The following is an 18,334-nucleotide window of genomic DNA, read 5'->3' as shown; positions in this document are numbered from 1 at the left end:
TGTGCCAAACTATGCAATTATGTTTTAAGGATATCATTCTGTTTTGTGTCTATTTTCCCATTATTTGTTCAATAGTGGAAGGAACAGATTAATTTTTTAAACCTAATAATTCCATATTATTTCGAGGATAAAATTCTATTTTTTGAAATAGAATTTATAATGTGAAATAGAGTTCACAATGTGACTCTTTCTAATCTCTCCAGGGTTCTTACACTTTACTCATCTCCATCTGCTCTAGGATAGAATAAAAAGGGGCTGTTTTGTTATTCCTCATACAAGACACCTCCTCTCTGCACTTGATGTCATCATTCTTGTTTCTAGAATGTTCTCCTCAATGTTTCTAGAATGTTATGAATTTCCTGGCTTATTTTAAGTCCTCCCCCTGACATCTCCCTTGTCCCTCTCAATACTAGCGTATTTCTTCTGAGAATGCCAATTTACAATTTCTGATTTTTGTTTACCTAGAATTGTTTCCACGTTTTTTGATTTTTTTTTGGGGGGGTGTCCTTGTTGTTTGATAGTTTCAACTTCATAACCCCATTTGGGGTTTTCTTGGCAAAATTACTGGAGGATCTGCAGTTATATTCTCTGACCTTCCACCAATTGTGACTTTAAACTTTTGCTACTATTCTTTTTGGCACTAGGGACTACAGGTATGATGTTCTCTTATCAAGAAAGCCATTGCCTTAGTAATACTCCTTCTCTAAAAGGCCTGATCCCAAACTCTCAAATTTGGTGTTGATCAGAAGATAATCACTAAAGTTAGTGCTACCTAGGAAAGTTCCCTTTTCTAAAAAAGATAAAGAAAAAAAAGGTCTAAAAATCAGGGGTTCCAGGGGCAGCTAGGTGGCGCAGTGGATAGAGCACCAGCCCTGAATTCAGCTCATTTTACAGATGAAGAAACTGAGGCGGAGTGAAAAAAAGATTAGCTAGATTTTCTAACTCTCTCCAAATCAAGGCTCCCAAAAAAGATTAGTCAAAGAAAAAGACTGGAAGAAGAAAATTCAATTCCATTGCTAGAACAAGCTACAGGGGCCTCAAACTTCAGGGTAAAGAAAAGGGCGGGAGCAAGGGGTCACGTGGACCTATAGCTCCGCCTTAGGAGGCCTCAGAGGGCGGGGCGACTCCTGCAGAGATCAGGAAATTTTCTCTGACGCAAGTTCTCTCGCGAGAATGAACCAGGAAGTGCTCTCGCGCACTACCCATTGCTTCCGGGGTCAGAGTTCCACTACCGAGTTCCCATGTGGGGGAACCTTGCAGACTAGTACTTGATCCCCTGAGAACGCTGCATTAAGTGGGTGAGTGAGCGAAGCGAGACTAAGCAGGGAATGGAGCGGGTGCGGGTGCGCGTAGTCCTGGGCGGCACGCTGGTGCCGGCGCCACTCCACAGCGGAAGGGAAGCGGGGAGCCACTTCACAGTGGAAGGGGAGCGGGGAGCGCTGTATGCTGGTCTCGGGGGGCTGGAGGCAGCCGCAGCTCCCGCCAGTGTATCATGGAGACCACGGCCCTGTGTGGGCCTGTTCGGGCGGACGTTTGGAGGCCCGACTCAGCTGCTCCGACTCAGCTGCTTCGAGGCTGGGGAACTCCAAGGGGGGTGTGTCTTCTCCCACGTGTCTCTAACTCTGGTGTCTGCCTTGCGGGGCGGCGTCGGCAGCCTCTTTCACAACAAACCGGTGCAGAGTCGGCCATTGCGAGTATTTTCGCTCGGTCCGCACAGCTCCGGACCCCTGGACATCAGCCCCATTCTTCGTTCAGTCTGTAGCCTCCAGGGCCAACCCTTTGCTCTGTACTATCTCTTGGATACCTCTCTCTCCTATATCTTTTTTTCATTTATTTTTTTTTTTGAGGCTGGGTTTAAGTGACTTGCCCAGGGTCACACAGCTAGGAAGTGTTAAGTTTCTGAGACCAGATTTGAACTCGGGTCCTCCTGAATTCAAGGCTGGTGCTCTATCCACTGCGCCACCTAGCTGCCGCTCCTATATCTCGAGGCAGAGTCTTCCCTTAGCTCATCCTTTCCCCACACCCTTCAGTACGTCCCCTTAAGCCTTTTTCTTCTCTTCAAGCGGTTGCCCCGAGTCCTTTCTCTTTCACAGTCACATTCCTGGGGGGAGCTGTCTCCTAGTTTTGTATCTCTGTAGTTCAGGCCCACATCACTTCTCACCTGTAGTATTTTACTTGTCTTCCAGCTTGTCTTACATGCTCCAGCCTCCTCTTCCTTGCCAGTTTATCTTCCTCCCAGTTGAATTCCTAAAATGCAGGTCTGACTATGTCTCTTCTCTACTCAATATAATCCATATAATAGAAAGTCTAGACTCTGGAACAAAATTAGTAAATGTTTGTTGATTGATTGGTTGAAAGTCTGATAGTGGAGAATACTTAGGCTGGAGTGATATTTACTTCTGATCTTCATATCTACTAAGTTCCTAGGATTGCTCATTATTACTGTTGTCTTTTTTTTTTTTTTTTTTTTAAGGTGGTAAAAGATGACATCTTTATCGCAGCAACTACAACGTCTTGCTCTCCCTCAAAATGATCCCAGTCTCTTGGCGAGGCATGAGGTTGCATCCTTGCTATTTGATTGTAAGGAAGCAGCCAGCATTGACAGAGATACCATCTTTGCTATAGGTAACTACATTGTGTTAAAAAAAAAATTTGTTTATTTTCTTCATTAATACAAAAGCCTTTCTTCTCTTTGTGGCATATTTAATATTCTCTTCTATGCTGTATGTGGCTTTCAGGACTTGTCTTATGTTGCATTTGAATTAATGGATTGAGAACCAAAACTTGCTGTGTTAAACTAGCTCTCTGCCATAGGCTTTGTGGGATTTAAAAAAAAAAAGAATCAATATTTATTAGGCATCTACTGTGATCCTTCTTGTGTTATAGACACCACTGTTGTCAAACTCAAATAGAAACAAATCCTTATGGACCATATATTGGCTAAGAAAACCACAAATTGACATCCATATTGTATTGTAACTGACATTGTTAAATATTTCTCAGTAATACTTTGATCTGGTTTTAATTTAACTGCATTCTATGCAGAAGGGCCATGACTTTGATACCTTTGCTTTATAGTAAAAGGGATACCAAAAATAGTTGTCAATATGTCATATAAAGAGTCTCTGGCTTTAGATTGGAATGCTTGAATTTGAATTCCTACCTCTGTTTCTTAATAACTTCATGACCTTAGATAAGTCATCAATTCCCTTTGAGCCTCAGTTTCTTCGTTTGTAAAATGAAGGGAGTAGACTGGATGGCTTATAAATTCCCTTCTAGATCTAGCTTGGTAAAGTATGAGTTTTAGGCTCTGCCAGAAATGAGAAGATTCTCTGATAAAGAAAAAGCTGTGGCATAAAAGGAAATTTGTGATGTGTCATGGGATCTGTGCAACAGATTATGGGTACTATTTAGGTATCACAAATTTGGAAGGGCATTGGCAAATCAGAGTGTGATCAGAAGAAAGTAACTGAACTGATGAGGAAATGTGAGATGTATATCTTAGAAAAGAGGACATTTTGGAGGGAAAGTGTTTCTATGTTCAGGTGCTTAAAGGGTTGTGTGTAGGAAAGCATTTAGATTTATTTTGTTTGATTTTAGCAAACAAAACTTGTAGCATGGATGCTCAGCCTGGGCAGATTTGACTCCTTATAAGGGAAATTTTCCTAATAATTAGAACTATTTAAAAGTAGGATGGCCTGCTTCAGAAGGTGATGAGCTCTCTCTATCTTGGACTTTGACCAAAAGTGGAGGATGGTGGATGGAAGTAGGGCATCCTCTATCAAAGGATGTGTGCAGATGCTGTGGAAGAGAATTCTATTCAGGAATAAGCTAGAACTCAGACCTTTCTTCCAGCTGTAAGATTCTGTCATTATTTTGAACTATAAAGTTTTCATGGAGTAAGAGAGTAGTATTAAGATTAGCTAAACCTACTTGAATTGGAAAGTAATATAAACGGTTAGATCAGAATTATTTATGTGTCTTCGTATTTGAGATGGAGATAAATTATATGTTAAGTAGTTTGAAATCCTTAATATTTAATTCTTAACAAGAAACCACAGGGAAAATATTATAGTTTACATCAATAATTTTATGGAATTTAGAGCTGGAAGAGAACTTAGACATCATCTGATCTTACCCACTCATTTCACACAAAAGGAAATTGAGACCCAAAAAAGTAGAGCTATTTGCCTTTGAATTCACATTATCTCACTTCGGAAGTCAATGCTCTTATTTGGTGACAACTTTTAAGGATTTTCAAATGCTTATTACACCTTAAGTGATATTTTTTTCTTGATAAATATTTTCTTCACTTAAAAATTTAGCCAAATACTTTTTAAATCACACAGCAAATTTCTGGTAGAATCAGAATTAAGAAAGAGTTCATCTGCTTTTTTGGCATTACCCAAATCTCTAGACATTCACTGAGGTATCTTAAATAGTAAATGCATGTGTTTTAAATACTTTATTATATATTTGAATTAAGGATAATAGTGGTGACATGCCATTCTAATATTTCTAGGTCTTGGCAGTAAGGTGTGTTGTCTTTTTTTTTTATATAAAATCATTTTTTACTTTTTTTCCCCTTAGGATGTACTGGCCTTGAAGAGCTTATTGGAATAGATCCTTCATTTCAGAAGTTTGAGTCTTCTTTGTTCAGCCAGTTGGCAAAAAGCTTGGAGAGGAGTGTTCAGACTAAGGCAGTGAACAAACAGCTGGATGAAAATATCTCATTATTTCTTATACACTTGTCTCCTTATTTCATGCTTAAACCAGCACAGAAGTGCCTGGAATGGTTGATTCACAGGTATTCAGTTAAACAGTATTCATACTAATAGCCTTAAAATGCTAAGTATTTTTTTAAAATAACTAAAATGGTTCCAAGTATTTATTTGTATAGTTAAATGTAATATTCTTCTCTAAAATGTAATGTTCTCTGGGAGAAGGTTTCTTTTCAGTTTAATAATCACAAGTGCAGCCAGGGATTAAAGTCCAAATCCTTTATGGTCTCTTTCCAAGTCTTGTCTCCTTTCTTGCGGCCTAATTAGCTTTCTTAGAGGCCTTCTGTAGTCTTGGTTCCAAGAGCTTGAGCTCTGGCTTCTGAATCTCCCCAACTTCCAAGGGTTTGTTCTTAGTCTCTAGCCACAACAAAAGTGGAAGATGGAATGAATCTATCTCCTCCTCCGAGAGCTTCTAGTGGGCTTCTGTCTCTGGCCCTGAGAGCTTCTTGCTGATATGCTGTACGCTGAGTACATACCAATCATTATATCACTAGGAAACCATTATTTGTTGCAGGAATAAATCACTGTCTCCTCACTTCCACTTAGTACCTTGTTTTAAGTTGTGGCCCATAATATCTTGTAGGATCAGATCAATCATACTGAACCATGTTAAATTAGATAATTATTGTCTCTATCAATTCCACTGATTTAGTACCTTGTAAGAATCCTAACAGTTAATTTAAAGTGTGTTAGTTTTTTTTTCCTGTTATATTACAGTATTTAATACTAGATAAGCATCCAATTCCAGCATTAAAATTTATCTTTTATTTGGATATTTACAAACATTGTTAATAGGAACTTATAATTAATGGCTTAAAATGTCTTTTTTAAAAATGGGCCCAATCTACACATTTTGAGAATGTCCATATACACCTGGGGCAAGATATATTCAAATGTCCTTTTCTGTGTAGAATTAACCTCCTTTTCTTGAATTGTTTGGGAAGAATCATGGTCACATACTTGCAACTATGTGCACCTTTCTCCATTTTTTTTGTCTAATATTAAGTGCTTTTAATAGATTAGTGATAAATGTTAATAATGTAGTAGGGTTTTTTGAACTAGTATATCATTGGTACATTTTGATTCCTCTCAATGTACCTATTCACATCTATTCACATAAATCAGAGAAAGTCTGATGTAGTGAAAGGAACATTGATCACCCTTTTATATGAGTATAAATTTGGACAAATTACTTACCTTTGACCCTGTGTGACCTTATCTATATCAGTCTAGACCTAAAGATTTTAAATTTTTGTTTTTTAAATGTCATAGCCCTTTGGTACTTTAATAAAGCTTGTAGAATCCTCAGAATAATGTTTTTAAGTGGAATTACAAAGGAAATCAATTAATGTTAAAATCCAATTATCAAAAAATGTTATGTTAATATGTTAATATTGGGGCAGCTAGGATACAGCACTAGCCCTAAAGTCAGGAGACCTAAGTTCAAATGTGGCCTCAGATACTTAACACTTCCTAACTGTATGACTCTAAGCAAGTAAAAAAATTTTTTAAAGGTAAGAAAATTATACTTTAATTTTACTCATGGTTCATCAGGTCTTTGTGTTTTTTTCATGGTGATTCCTTTGAAATTGTCTTGGATCACTGAAGTTAGAAGAAACTTAAAATAATTCAATTCAGCCTTTTAGTTTATGAAAGATAAGATTTATATATTTGATACCCAGAAAGGTAGGATGACTAGGCTGGGGTTTCCCCAGCAGAACCAGCTTGAATAGGCCCAATAATCCCAAATCAGTCAACCAAAATCAAGTGATGGTAAAAACTGTTAGGATGTCTTCTCCGCTTTTTTGAGTTGCTATATTTTCCAGAAATACTGGACTCAAAAAGCATGCAGGAAATCCTGAAAGTATCAAGGATAAATCACCTCTCCCAGCTTACCTAATTTGTAATTTGCACCCCAAGCTGGATTCCCTGTAACTCCTTTGTAGCTGGGACAAACATCAGCCCATCTGTGCCAGGCTGAGTAAATGCTGGTGTCTCTAGGGTCTTTTGCAGAGAAGCTGATTCTCTTTGTCTTCATAGTCATAGGGAAAGAACAGCAGTTCCCAAGAGAAAAAGAGTATAACTTTTGCCATCATCTTGCTCTTCCCCTTGGGAGGGGTTTTGTCATTTTCCCTCCTTGACTGTCCTTTTGCCCTCCCATACCATAAGTTTTGTGATGTCGTCGTCTGTTGGTGTAACTTAAATATCAGCTGATGTGTCTTATAACATGTCTTATATTTGTGTAAGACACAATAGAATTTAGTAAAGCTAAGTTTAGAAAATGTGGCATTTTAAGTTATCTATTGGGGGAAAAGTATATTAATAATGTATTTTTTATAAGTTTTAACTGTTCATCTTCTTCCTAGATTTCATATACATCTTTACAATCAAGATAGCCTGATTGGTTGTGTTCTTCCATATCATGAGACAAAAATATTTGTCCGTGTTATACAGCTTCTAAAAATTAGTAGTCCAACACATAAATGGAATTGGTTGGAACCTGTTAAGGTATGATTATTAAATGACATTTGTCAAAGTATGTACTTCTAGTTATAGTTGCCATTATTAAAAACCTTGATAAAGGGAAAATTAGTTTGAGAAATATTATTTAATACTAATAGGAACCGTTCTTTCTATAAAAAAAGAATTTTGGAAGAGGAACAAAAATGACACAAAGTGTTGTAAAATTTTGCATATTACCTCAATTTGTAGCTAAAAACTTACACAAAAATTAGAAGAATGTGCATTTTAATGGGGAGGTTCATGTTACATAGCCTTAAAAGGGCAAGGTGTATGCAAAAGTAGATGTTTAATACTACTCAATTTACAGTAATTATGGTAGGCCAAAATTTTAAAATTTGGTTGCATATCTTTTTAGAGCACTAAATTATCAAAGAAACCAAAGAAGATAGAAACAAAACTGATTTCTTAGAAGAAATCTGGCTTTAAAAAAAAAGAAGAAGAGGAAAACCTTGGGGGGGAAAAGGGGGAAGTAGTGCATATCATATAGTCTATAATTTATACATGACCCTTTATGACTTCTGACCTTGCTTCCACTGGTCGGGAGTAGGCTTTGGGCTTGGGGTCAGGCAATAGAACAGGGATGATGGAAATAGCATTTGATAAAAGGGAGGACAAATCTCTAGTTTGTTTCTTCTCCCAGAATTTCTGTTCTTCAAACTGCAGTTTTGATTTGCCTGTTTTCCCTATCCTTTCTCTATCTCTGTCTCCTTACCCTGTTTTGATTTATACGTTGCCTCTCAATTTCATGGTACATCCAATGTAAACTCTACCCCCACCATCTTACATGTCCAACATTATTTCTCACTATTTCACAATGTGCATATCTCATCATAGCAGAAAGTGTGCTCACTGTGCCACAGACACATCATACACTCTTACCTTCATGTTTTTCTTTATTTCCTGCATTCAGAATTCTGTATGATCAGAGTCATACCCATCTTTTTTAAGTTCTGTCTCTTCCCTAAACCTTTACTATCTTAATACTTTTTTTTTTTTAATCAATAGTATAACTAATATAGTGCAGGACACTCAGTCTGTATTTGTTTAGCTGATTAAATTTGTTTAAAGTAGATTGATCTTAAAGCTTTTATATTTATTTTAACTGTTTCTTCCAATAACAGATGTCTGGGGTTCATTTAGCCAAAGGAACTTTGGTTACCCATTGCTACAAAGATCTTGGTTTCATGGATTTTATATGCAGTCTGGTAACCAAATCTGTAAAGGTTAGTATATATTGTTTCATTCTGCATGTATAGTGTGCATTAAAATGCTGTTCTAGTACTTCATTAAAGCATGAAGATGGCCCTTTTGTTTTTCAAAAATTTGCCAGTAGAATGCAAGCTCTGACAGGAAAGGCTTCAATTCAGGGAGGGCCCGGATGAGATACTATTTGTTTGAAAAGGCTCATCATCTGACTGGTGGTAACAAGCTAGTGGTGGTTTCTTCATGGCCATATCAAGCCACATCACTCTTGAAGACTGGCCACTAAACCACTAAGAGGGAATAATATCTACCCAGACATAGTGGGGATACCTTTTTTTTTTTTTTTTGCTGTGGAATCTGCTTCAATAAGTGATAATTTGATAATATATTTACTTGATATAAAAATGCTTTTCTTTAAAAGTAAATTGTTAAATTATTTTAGTACAAGTTGAATTGGAGTTACCAAAACAACCATTTTAGAACTATTTATTCCTATATCTATGAACATCTAGATATGCAAATGATAAATCAATGTCATAGTCATTAGCCTATTAATAGTTGTATTTGGTCATCTAGCCTTCTGATTTATAGAAGAAAAACAAACATATCAAATATGTTACCAATTTTTGGTATTAATTAGTAAGAGGGCTTAGTCTCCTGTGAGATCATCAGTGCTGTTATCTTACATGAAAATTTTATTTAATTGCCCCAATTATGGATGGATGGATAGCCTTTGAGTGTGGTTCTGATAAAGCCTTCTAATCCTTGGATGCTCATATGGCCCTGTTTTTAAAATGGTTATCTGTGGAAAACTCAGGTATTATCATGCCTCCCTAGCATTGTCTTTGGTGACCCTGTCACTTATATTTTGCATGAAGTGGCAAAAAAAAGCCAACCTTTGTTATGTTGAGAGGATGCTGTAACCTTTATTATCCTAGACTCAAATATGTTAAATATTGTGCCCTGGAACAACTGAATAGAGGAAAAGCATGATAATAGAACAAAACATGATTAATTTAGGTAAATTCCTCATACTAAGCATTGGCTTTAAAATATATAGCAATATTGGTACTATGACAGATTTCAGCTTTCTAAAATACCAACTGGTTCATTACCACAGTCTTCCAATTTAGCAGACACTATGAGATGTATAATCTGGAATCAGTTATCTTTCATTAAAATAAGAGGATGCAAAAAATAAAGTATTGGGCAGTTAAATAGCACAGTGGATAGAGCACCAGCCCAGAAATCAGGAGGACCTGAGTTCAAATATGGCCTCAGACACTTAACACTTCCTAGCTTGTGTGACCCTGGGCAAGTCACTTAATCCCAACTGTTTCAGCAAAAATAAATAAAATATTTGGAATTCTGAAGAAAATAATTTGAGTCTTATACTTATGTCTAGTTATTATTTTTCTAGTCTAATTCTTTCCGATTTTTCCTTTATAGGTTTTTTCAGAGTACCCTGGAAGTTCAGCTCAATTGAGAGTCCTACTGACTTTTTATGCTTCCACTATTGTGTCAGCTTTGGTGTCCGCTAATGATATATCAGACTCTTTACTTGCTAAGCTCTTCCCCTATATTCAAAAGGTTTGTTCTTTTCATATGTAAAATGGATTATTTTGAGCTTCTATACACTCAGGAATTTCTAGGAATTCTTTTAGAAGAACATTGATGCTAATATAAATTTATATAGAAGTTGTTTTAGTCATGTAAAAAAATATGGAAAATAACTCCCTCTCTCTTCAAAGCTGTCATTTTGGCATTAAAAAAAAAAAATTAACAATGATAAATTGTATGATTATTATTCTCACCATTTGAACCATTTGACCAGAAAAAATTCAGATTAGTCCAGTCCAGGCACCTTAAGTTTTGCCTTTCTCTTTCTGCATCTCCTCCCCATATTAATGCCAATACTTCTTTTACTGACTTCCATGGTTCTAACAACTTTATGTTTCCCTCTGTCAATAGTCAAGTTGGTGTCATCTGTTAAGCCTCAAATTTTCTCCCTAATTAAAACTCCCAATTTCTCAGAGAACTTAGCAAAATATTAGGAGAAAAGAAACCTGACAAAAGCAAATTAATTCTCTTTGGAGGGAATGGGTTAAAGAACCATGGGTATATTGTATTTTAAAAGAGGAATTTGTAAATTCTTTGGAATGTGTGTTTTAAGTATATTTTCAGCAAGCAATTATTAAGTGCCTGTTCTGTGCCAAATACTATGCTTGGTATCAGGGATAGAAAGACAAAAATAAAGCCTTGCCTTCAAGGAGTTAATATTTTATTGGCTTATGCCTTATGTCTCACCTTGAGTCCTGACATACCCTTTCTCCCACCTGCCCAGGGTCAGCAAGTACCCATTCCATTTTTGAAGGAGAGAAAACCTGTAGTTTACATGATGCATGGTAGTTCTGTAAATGTATTCTAACAGTTGTAGTGCAGTTTTAAGCTTTAAGTTGCATTAAAATTTACTAAGACTTTTGGGACACTTAAATAGAAAACTAAAAGTTCTATTGAAATATAATTTATAATTTTCTCCAATCTTTTAAAAAAAATTTTAGGGGCTAAAGTCATCTTTGCCTGATTATAGAGCTGCAACCTACATGATAATTTGTCAAGTCTCAGTCAAAGTGACAATGGAGGATACTTTTGTTCATTCCTTGGCATCACAGATTGGAAAAACTTTGACCAAAATTCCCTCTTTGATCAAGAATGGATTAGGTTGTTTGATTGTGCTCTTGCAGAGACAGAAAGTAGAAGGCCTTGGGAAAAAGTAAGTATAGCATAATGAAAAAACAAATTTTTTTGTTCCTAAAAATTTTGAGTTAAATGATATGTACTTTTAACTTAATAATTTCTGTATATTGACTACCAGAGGCAAATAATGTGGACTTGATTTTTTATAGGCTATTTGCTCACCTGTGTAATGTTCCTGACCTTGTTTCCTTACTACATGAAATTTCAGTGACATATGACATAAGTCCTCTTCTGCATTACATGCTTCCTCATCTTGTTGTCACCATTATTCATCATGTTACAGGTTTGTGATTTTTATATTGTGCCAAGTGGTTATGTCTTAAACTGATTTATTCTTTTCTAATTTTGAGAAACCTTGGGTTTTTTCAAATGTCTTTTAACATCTGAATGTTATATGTTAAATATTGTAACTAATCTTAATTAAATTGAGTGTTAAATAAAATTTTATAAAATAAAATAAAGAGGTGACTATTTAGCATGTGCTTTTCACTTTTACTCATTAAATGCTTGTGAGAGTGCCCTTAAGAAGAAACACTTCAACTAAAATTGCTACCACTAACAAGCAGTCAGAAGTTACTGTAGAACTCCTGATATTATAAGTCAGTAGGAAAAGATTTTTCATTCTAAAGTTTGATTTTCAAGCAACTTTTCAGCAATAAACCTTGTTGATGAGTGAACCCACTCTATTTAAAATCCTGTAACAATGCTAATGCTGATGATGTATCTAGTAAGGAATATAAAAATTTGTGGTTGGAGGGAAGAAATTATTAAATTAGATTTTTAGCTTCTTTTTTGGATTTAGGTTTTTCAAATTTTGAAGAAATTTTTGGAATTCTTTGGCTACTGGATTGGGCTGAGAGTTAAGAGCCCTGAATTCTTGTCACAGGCAGATTGGATTTGATTTCTGTGTGACTTTACTTTTTCATCTATAAAATGGACATACCAGTGATTGCATGGTGTTTTAATTTAAAAGCAATTCTAAGATTTTTCATATGTGAAAGGGCTTTGGAAAATATAAATTACTATACAATCTTAATGTATTTAAAATATCCCTTTGAATAACAGTGAAAGATAGGGTAAAACTTTTCCACTATTAGTGAATTGAATAGAATTAGTATTTTTAAATGCTTCATTATTTCACAAGATCTATAATTTCATCCCTCCAATAATGTAGATTGTAACCTTTTTATGCCTTAGTGGATAGCTGGTATTTTTTGGATACCTTTTATCCCCCAGTGATTGAACTTTCTAGTACCAAGTCTTCTCTGTTTAGCTTGGTTGGTCCCTGTATGACAGATTAAAAGGTTATTGTTAGATTTGTACTTAGATCTTTTTTAATTTGATTGGATTTCATAAAGCTTTTCCTTTTCTGAAAGAGCTGTTGAGAACTCAAGTTCTCTTTCATGGTGAAATGTTGAAATATAAGACATTAGTTTAAAATAATTGCAATTTCCTCCTATAATCCTTATTTCTATGTTGTTGCTTACTAAGAAGAAGAAGAAACTGAGGAACTGGACAGTCATATATATGCTAGACTCTTAGAAGATATACTTAAAGATATATCACTGGAAAACAACTTAGACCATTTGTTGGCTAGGTAAGAATACCACTTTTAAATTTTGTATGTAGTATGGTTGATTCAGGGATGAATTTGCATCCTTGTGCTCCCTTGCTTTTTATATTTTGTTTTAATGCAAGTCATTTAATTATTAACAGATACTATACTAGTCTGTTACTAGATTACATTTGCTTTCTATAACATTACTTCATTGTATTGATGGCTCTGGATTCAGAAGTTTTCAGGATAGATTAATGTGAAACTAAAACCAAGTATTGTTTGATATGTCATAGTAAATGTTAACAAAGAAAAACCTTAATTATGGGGAAGAAATAGTACTTCTTATCCCTTGTTAAAGGCACTTGCATATCTAATAAAGAGATCTCATATTGACCTATATTTTATTGTTTTATTTCTTAGCACTCTGCTTGAAGAATACATTTCATATAGTTCAAGGAAAGAAATAGATTCTAAAGAGATATCACTACTCAATGAACAACTCCTTCCTCTCATTAGACTTTTGGAAAGCAAGTAAGTTACTTTTTCTTTATATGTTCTTTTTTTTATGAATTTAGTTCTTCCTTTTTAAATTTACAGTTCTGTAAATTAAAAATCTATTTTATGCAAAAAAAAAAATTTGTGTTGAATTATTTGCAGTATGCCGTGGTCTATCAATAAGAGAAGAAAATGTTGGAAATGATTCTTTTCTTCAAAGATTTTGTTAGAAAAGCATTCCCTAAATTTATGGGTTCTCACTGAAATTCCCATTATTTTGTTTTTGTTGTCATTCATTTTTTAATCATGTCCAAATCTTTGTGACTGAGATTTTCTTGACAAATACTGAACTAGTTTTTCTTTTCCTTCTCCAGATCATTTTACAAATGAGGAACTGAGAAAAATAGTGTTAAATGACTTGCCCAGAGTCATACAGCTAGGAATTGTCTGAGGCCAAATTTGAATTCAAGAAGATGAGTCTTTTTTTGTCCCCAGGCCCAGAAGTGCCAAGGGGCACCTTTTTTGTCACCTTAAAAAGAGCAGTAAATTTTTTTTATATATTGTTAGAATTGATTTTACTTAGGACTAATCCTCTGTAATTCCTTCTTTTCCTCTTCTTGAATGAAAGGTATTTCTCTTAATTTTTTAATTTAAACTCTAAAGTTTCTATGTAGCTCTAGTGTTTTCATCAGGAATTTTTCTGCTTCAGTAAAGGTTCATTTTTTCCCATTGTAATCAGGTTTATTCTTGGCTTTTAGCCCAAATCCTTTGCATTCTGGAATAGGGTATTCAGAGCTCTCACCCTCATCATACTAGTGCCTATTATATTGTGTATGATTTTGACTGTGGCTCCTTAGTACTTGACTTCTCTCTTTCTGGATGCTTGCAATATATGCATATTTTTAAACCTGTAAGCTCTGGATTTTATCTGTAATATTATTGTGAGTTTCCATTTTGGCTTTTTTTGAGGAGGTGGCCAGTGGATTCTTTCTATTTCTTTCTATTTCCATTTTACCCCTCTGATTCCAGAGATAACATAGTTTCCTTTTAATTTTCTAGAAATAATATAGCTAGTTTTTATTAATCAAGGAATGGCATTCAGGCAGTCCAGTGATTACATATTTTTTTCTTTACTCTGTTTTTACTGTGAGATGGCCTATATATTCTTTTTTTCTAGTCTTAATTTTGTTTTAATATTTCTCATTGTCTCATGGAGTCATTGTTGTCTTTTTATTTAGTCATTTTCAGGCATCTGTAATTCTTTCTTTGGCAGATATAGCAAAATCCTTTGCCATTTCTTTCTCTTGTTCATTTTACAGGTGAAGAAACTGAGATAAACAAGGTTAAGTAGTAGACTTGCCTTATAAAAGGTCAAATTTGAACTCAGGTTTTCCTCATTCTAGGCCTGGTAACTCTTGCCACTTTGCCATTCAACTTCTTTTGTCTTTTTTTTTGGTCCATTCTGATGTTCAGAGAGTTTGTCACTTGTATCAGGTTTTGTATATCTTGTGCTAAAGTTATTAATTCCTTTTTCAAATAGCTTTCATTTGTTTTCTTTTTTTTCCCCTCTAAAACTCTGATTTCATTTGCAAGAACAGTTTATATATTGTCACTACTATGAACAATGTTCTACTGGTTTTGTTTACTTAACTTTTCATTAACTTAACAGGTTTCTCAGAGCACAATATATATACTATTATTATCATTTACCATAATTTGTTCATCCATTCCCCAATTAATGGGTGTCCCTTGATTTTCCAGTTCCTTACCACCACAAAAAATGTTACTTTAAATTTTTTTGTACAAATAGGTCCTTATTACTTTTCTTTGATTACTTTGTGAGTAAGAACTTATGCACAATTTGATTATCTTTTGGGTTTAGTTCAAAAATGTTTTCCATAATGGTTAGATTAGTTCACAACTCTATTAGCAGTTTATTAGCATCCGTATTTTTCCACCAGCATTTGTCATTTCTATCATGTTAGCTAATCTAATAAGTGTGTGGTGACATCTCAGTTATTTTAACTTTCATTTCTCTAATCAATTGTGATTTAGGTTTTTTTTTAATGTGACTATTGATAACTGTTTTTTTTTCTTATGAAAACTGTGTTCTTATCTTTTGACCATTTGTTGATTGGGGGATGGCTCTTATTTTTACAAATTTGGTTCAGTTCCCTATATATTTGAGAAAAAAGGCCTTTCTTAGAAATTTGCTATAAATTCCCCTCTCTCTACCCTACAGCTTCCTGATTTCCTTATAATTTTACTCTGCAAAAACTATTTTCATGTGATCACTATTATTCATTTGACTTCCCATGATCCTTGCTATCTCATTTGGCCATAAACTCTCTTCCCTTATGCCCAGATTTGATAGGTAAAATTTTTCATGTTCCCCTAATATACTTATATAAACTCTCTATATAAGTTGTGTTTTCATTTTGACTTTATCTTGATACATGGTGTGAAGTGTTGATCTATGCATAGTTTCAGCCAAATTGCTTTCCATATTTCCCAGCACTTTTTGTCAGCTAGTGAGTTATTGTACCAAAAGCTTGGGTCTTTGGATTTATTTATCAAATTCTAGATTACTGTAGTTATTTGTTACTGTGTATGAAACCTAATTAGTTCCACTGAACTACATTATGTTTCCTAGTTACCTGATTGTTTTGATAATTACCATTTTGTGATACAGTTTGAAATCTGGTACTGCTCAGGCTGCCTTCCTTCACATTTTTTAATTGATTCCTTTGACATTCTTGACCTTTTGTTTATCCAGATGAATTTTAATATTTTTTTTTCCTAGCTCTACAGTATAAGCCTTTACTTGTTTATTGATGTTTTTTTGTTTCTTACAGATACCCCAAGACATTAGATTTGGTATTGGAGAACCATCTGAAGGATGTTACAGATCCTCAAAAGCAAGAATTTTTTCATCAATTTATTTCTCTCTCCACAAGTGGAGGAAAGTTTCAGGTAGGCTCTGGTTACTACAGAAAATGAAGGGAAAGGAGCAATTGTAAAATTTGCATGATTAAATAGATAGGGAGGAGCAAAGGGAAATTTGTTCTGTTTTTCCTGTTAGCTTAGGAAGTGTCTTGGGGAGAATCAGATTTCAGGAACTGCTGAATAAAGAATGGTGCTTTTGAATCTGCCTGGGAGTATATTTTGGGTTTGGGGTTTAGCATGAGGAAAGGCTCTGGCTGGAGCATTATGATTTGACAGAAAGATGCTGGCATGATATTCTTTTACTGAATATGTTTGATTTGTGGAAGCTCCCGGCAGGAACATTTTTCTGCTTGGTCTCCATTAATGTCCTCTAAAATATAATACTAGTTTCTTTTGAGTCATGCTGTTCTTTTTCCTTTCTCTTTCCTTTCCTATATCTTTCTATCAACCCTTTTTTTCTTCAGGTAAGGGGTAAAGAGAGATGAAATAATCTTAATAATGCAGTATTAACTTGTACATTTGCTGCTCAAGTTTTTGATATTTGCATTTGAATTTCCATGAACATAATGGATTTTCAAAATTTTTCTTGAGAATCCATGCCTAAGCAACATTTTTTCCTATGCTAGTAAAATCTTTGGCAAAATCCTAGTCTTGAGAGAAGTTATATAAATAGGATTACACCTGAGTAGTTTGAGAGTTGTTCCCTGCTACAAATGTTAACCTTATATCTTTAGTGATAACATGTATGAATTCTAGCAAAACAAATAATGTGCTTAGCTCTCTAATTTGTTGAGTAGTAAATTGTTAATGCTGTTAAATATCTGTGCCAATCTTTGTTGTCCATTTAAATGAATTTAATTTTCATTCAGAGTCCACTCAGTCATGGAGTAGTTTATTTGTTTATTTGTAATTAGATGATAAATTGTTCATTTTTCTTAGCATCGTAGCCTTTATTTGGAATAAAAAATAGGGAATATAAAATTGTTTATCTCAGTATATATCAGTATAGATTCTTGGTTGGTTGTGAGCTAATATATGGAAAGCTACTATATAAGGAAGTCTGAAAGTGTTGAATTTTGACTCTGGCAGTTACTGCTTATGTGGGCCATTATGTTAAAACTGATGTTGTTTAGCTTTTTTTCTGAACCAGATAATGCTAGTCTTTCCTGTGGACTCATTCAGTGATTGTGACATATCTTGTAGTTTTTAGCAGATTCTGATTCTTGCCTCATGCTGAGCTTGAACCATCCACTGGCTCCAGTGAGACTTTTGGCAGTTAACCATCTGAAAAATATTATGGAAACATCAAAGGTGAGTGACAAATTACTTTTATGTGTTTGTAATTCTCATATATGATACCATAATGTTATGCTAAAATAACATAGTAGAGATATGTGATGTATGCTTGTTGATATGTAATTATAGTGACTTGGGGTGCTTTGGATGAAAAAACAAACTTTTCTATTTCTTCCTATGTATCCTCATAACCATTAATTTTTTTTCCCTTTTAATTCCAAACTGAATTTTTACTTTAATGTAAAAAAAAATCATTCAGTGATAGTGATAAACTGGATGATTAAAGGTTTAATGGACTTAGATAACTTAGGAAGAAAAGATTAATTTGGAGATGGCTCCATCTCTGCTGACTTTTCCTGTGTACCATGCTTAGTTTTTTTTTTTTATTTTTTTATATACCAGAATATAAAGTACAGGCATAACCTGCCTGATGTCTTACCATAGTTTAGCTTTTCTATATGCTTTTCCCATTTCCTTTGACATAGTTTTTCCCCTGAAATCTATATAAATTAATTAATGATTAAATTATCCTTATTTGTAAGTATTTAATGGAATTTTCAGTGAAACATGAGAAAAGATTAAATTTTTGGCCTAGGAGGAAATATGCATGCTGCCCTTTGTATTGCACAAATGAGACCCAGAAATATTTAGTAAATTGTGCAGTCACAATTAATTAATAGCAGATTGGAACCAGGTCTTGGTTCTTCTGATTGACATGTCTCTTCACCACCCTGATGCCTTGTGTTTGTAGTAAAGGCTGATGAGATCTTTTAAC

At 34.5% G+C, this 18,334-nt stretch overlaps 1 protein-coding gene across 2 annotated transcripts in view; it reads left to right on the top strand.

Annotated features, from left to right (window-relative positions):
* Positions 1–1,185: 1,185 nt before the first annotated feature.
* HEATR1 (HEAT repeat containing 1) overlaps positions 1,186–18,334 on the top strand; it is a 53,432-nt gene continuing 36,283 nt past the window's right edge. Inside the window, exons 1-12 of one of the 2 annotated variants that reach the window (XM_074262484.1) lie at positions 1,186–1,298; positions 2,474–2,625; positions 4,591–4,807; positions 7,148–7,289; positions 8,426–8,527; positions 9,957–10,097; positions 11,069–11,280; positions 11,414–11,547; positions 12,759–12,861; positions 13,243–13,353; positions 16,173–16,290; positions 17,467–17,574. In XM_074262484.1, the coding sequence (XP_074118585.1) occupies positions 2,484–2,625; positions 4,591–4,807; positions 7,148–7,289; positions 8,426–8,527; positions 9,957–10,097; positions 11,069–11,280; positions 11,414–11,547; positions 12,759–12,861; positions 13,243–13,353; positions 16,173–16,290; positions 17,467–17,574 (1,530 nt within the window). In that variant the 5' untranslated portion in view covers positions 1,186–1,298; positions 2,474–2,483. Of the gene's footprint in view, positions 1,299–2,473; positions 2,626–4,590; positions 4,808–7,147; positions 7,290–8,425; positions 8,528–9,956; positions 10,098–11,068; positions 11,281–11,413; positions 11,548–12,755; positions 12,862–13,242; positions 13,354–16,172; positions 16,291–17,466; positions 17,575–18,334 lie in introns of both variants that reach the window. The other variant, XM_074262483.1, reaches the window with a different exon arrangement.

Source organism: Sminthopsis crassicaudata, chromosome 4 (genome assembly GCF_048593235.1).
Source record: "Sminthopsis crassicaudata isolate SCR6 chromosome 4, ASM4859323v1, whole genome shotgun sequence".
NCBI lineage: Eukaryota > Metazoa > Chordata > Mammalia > Dasyuromorphia > Dasyuridae > Sminthopsis > Sminthopsis crassicaudata.
This window is presented reverse-complemented; position numbering and strand designations above follow the sequence as displayed.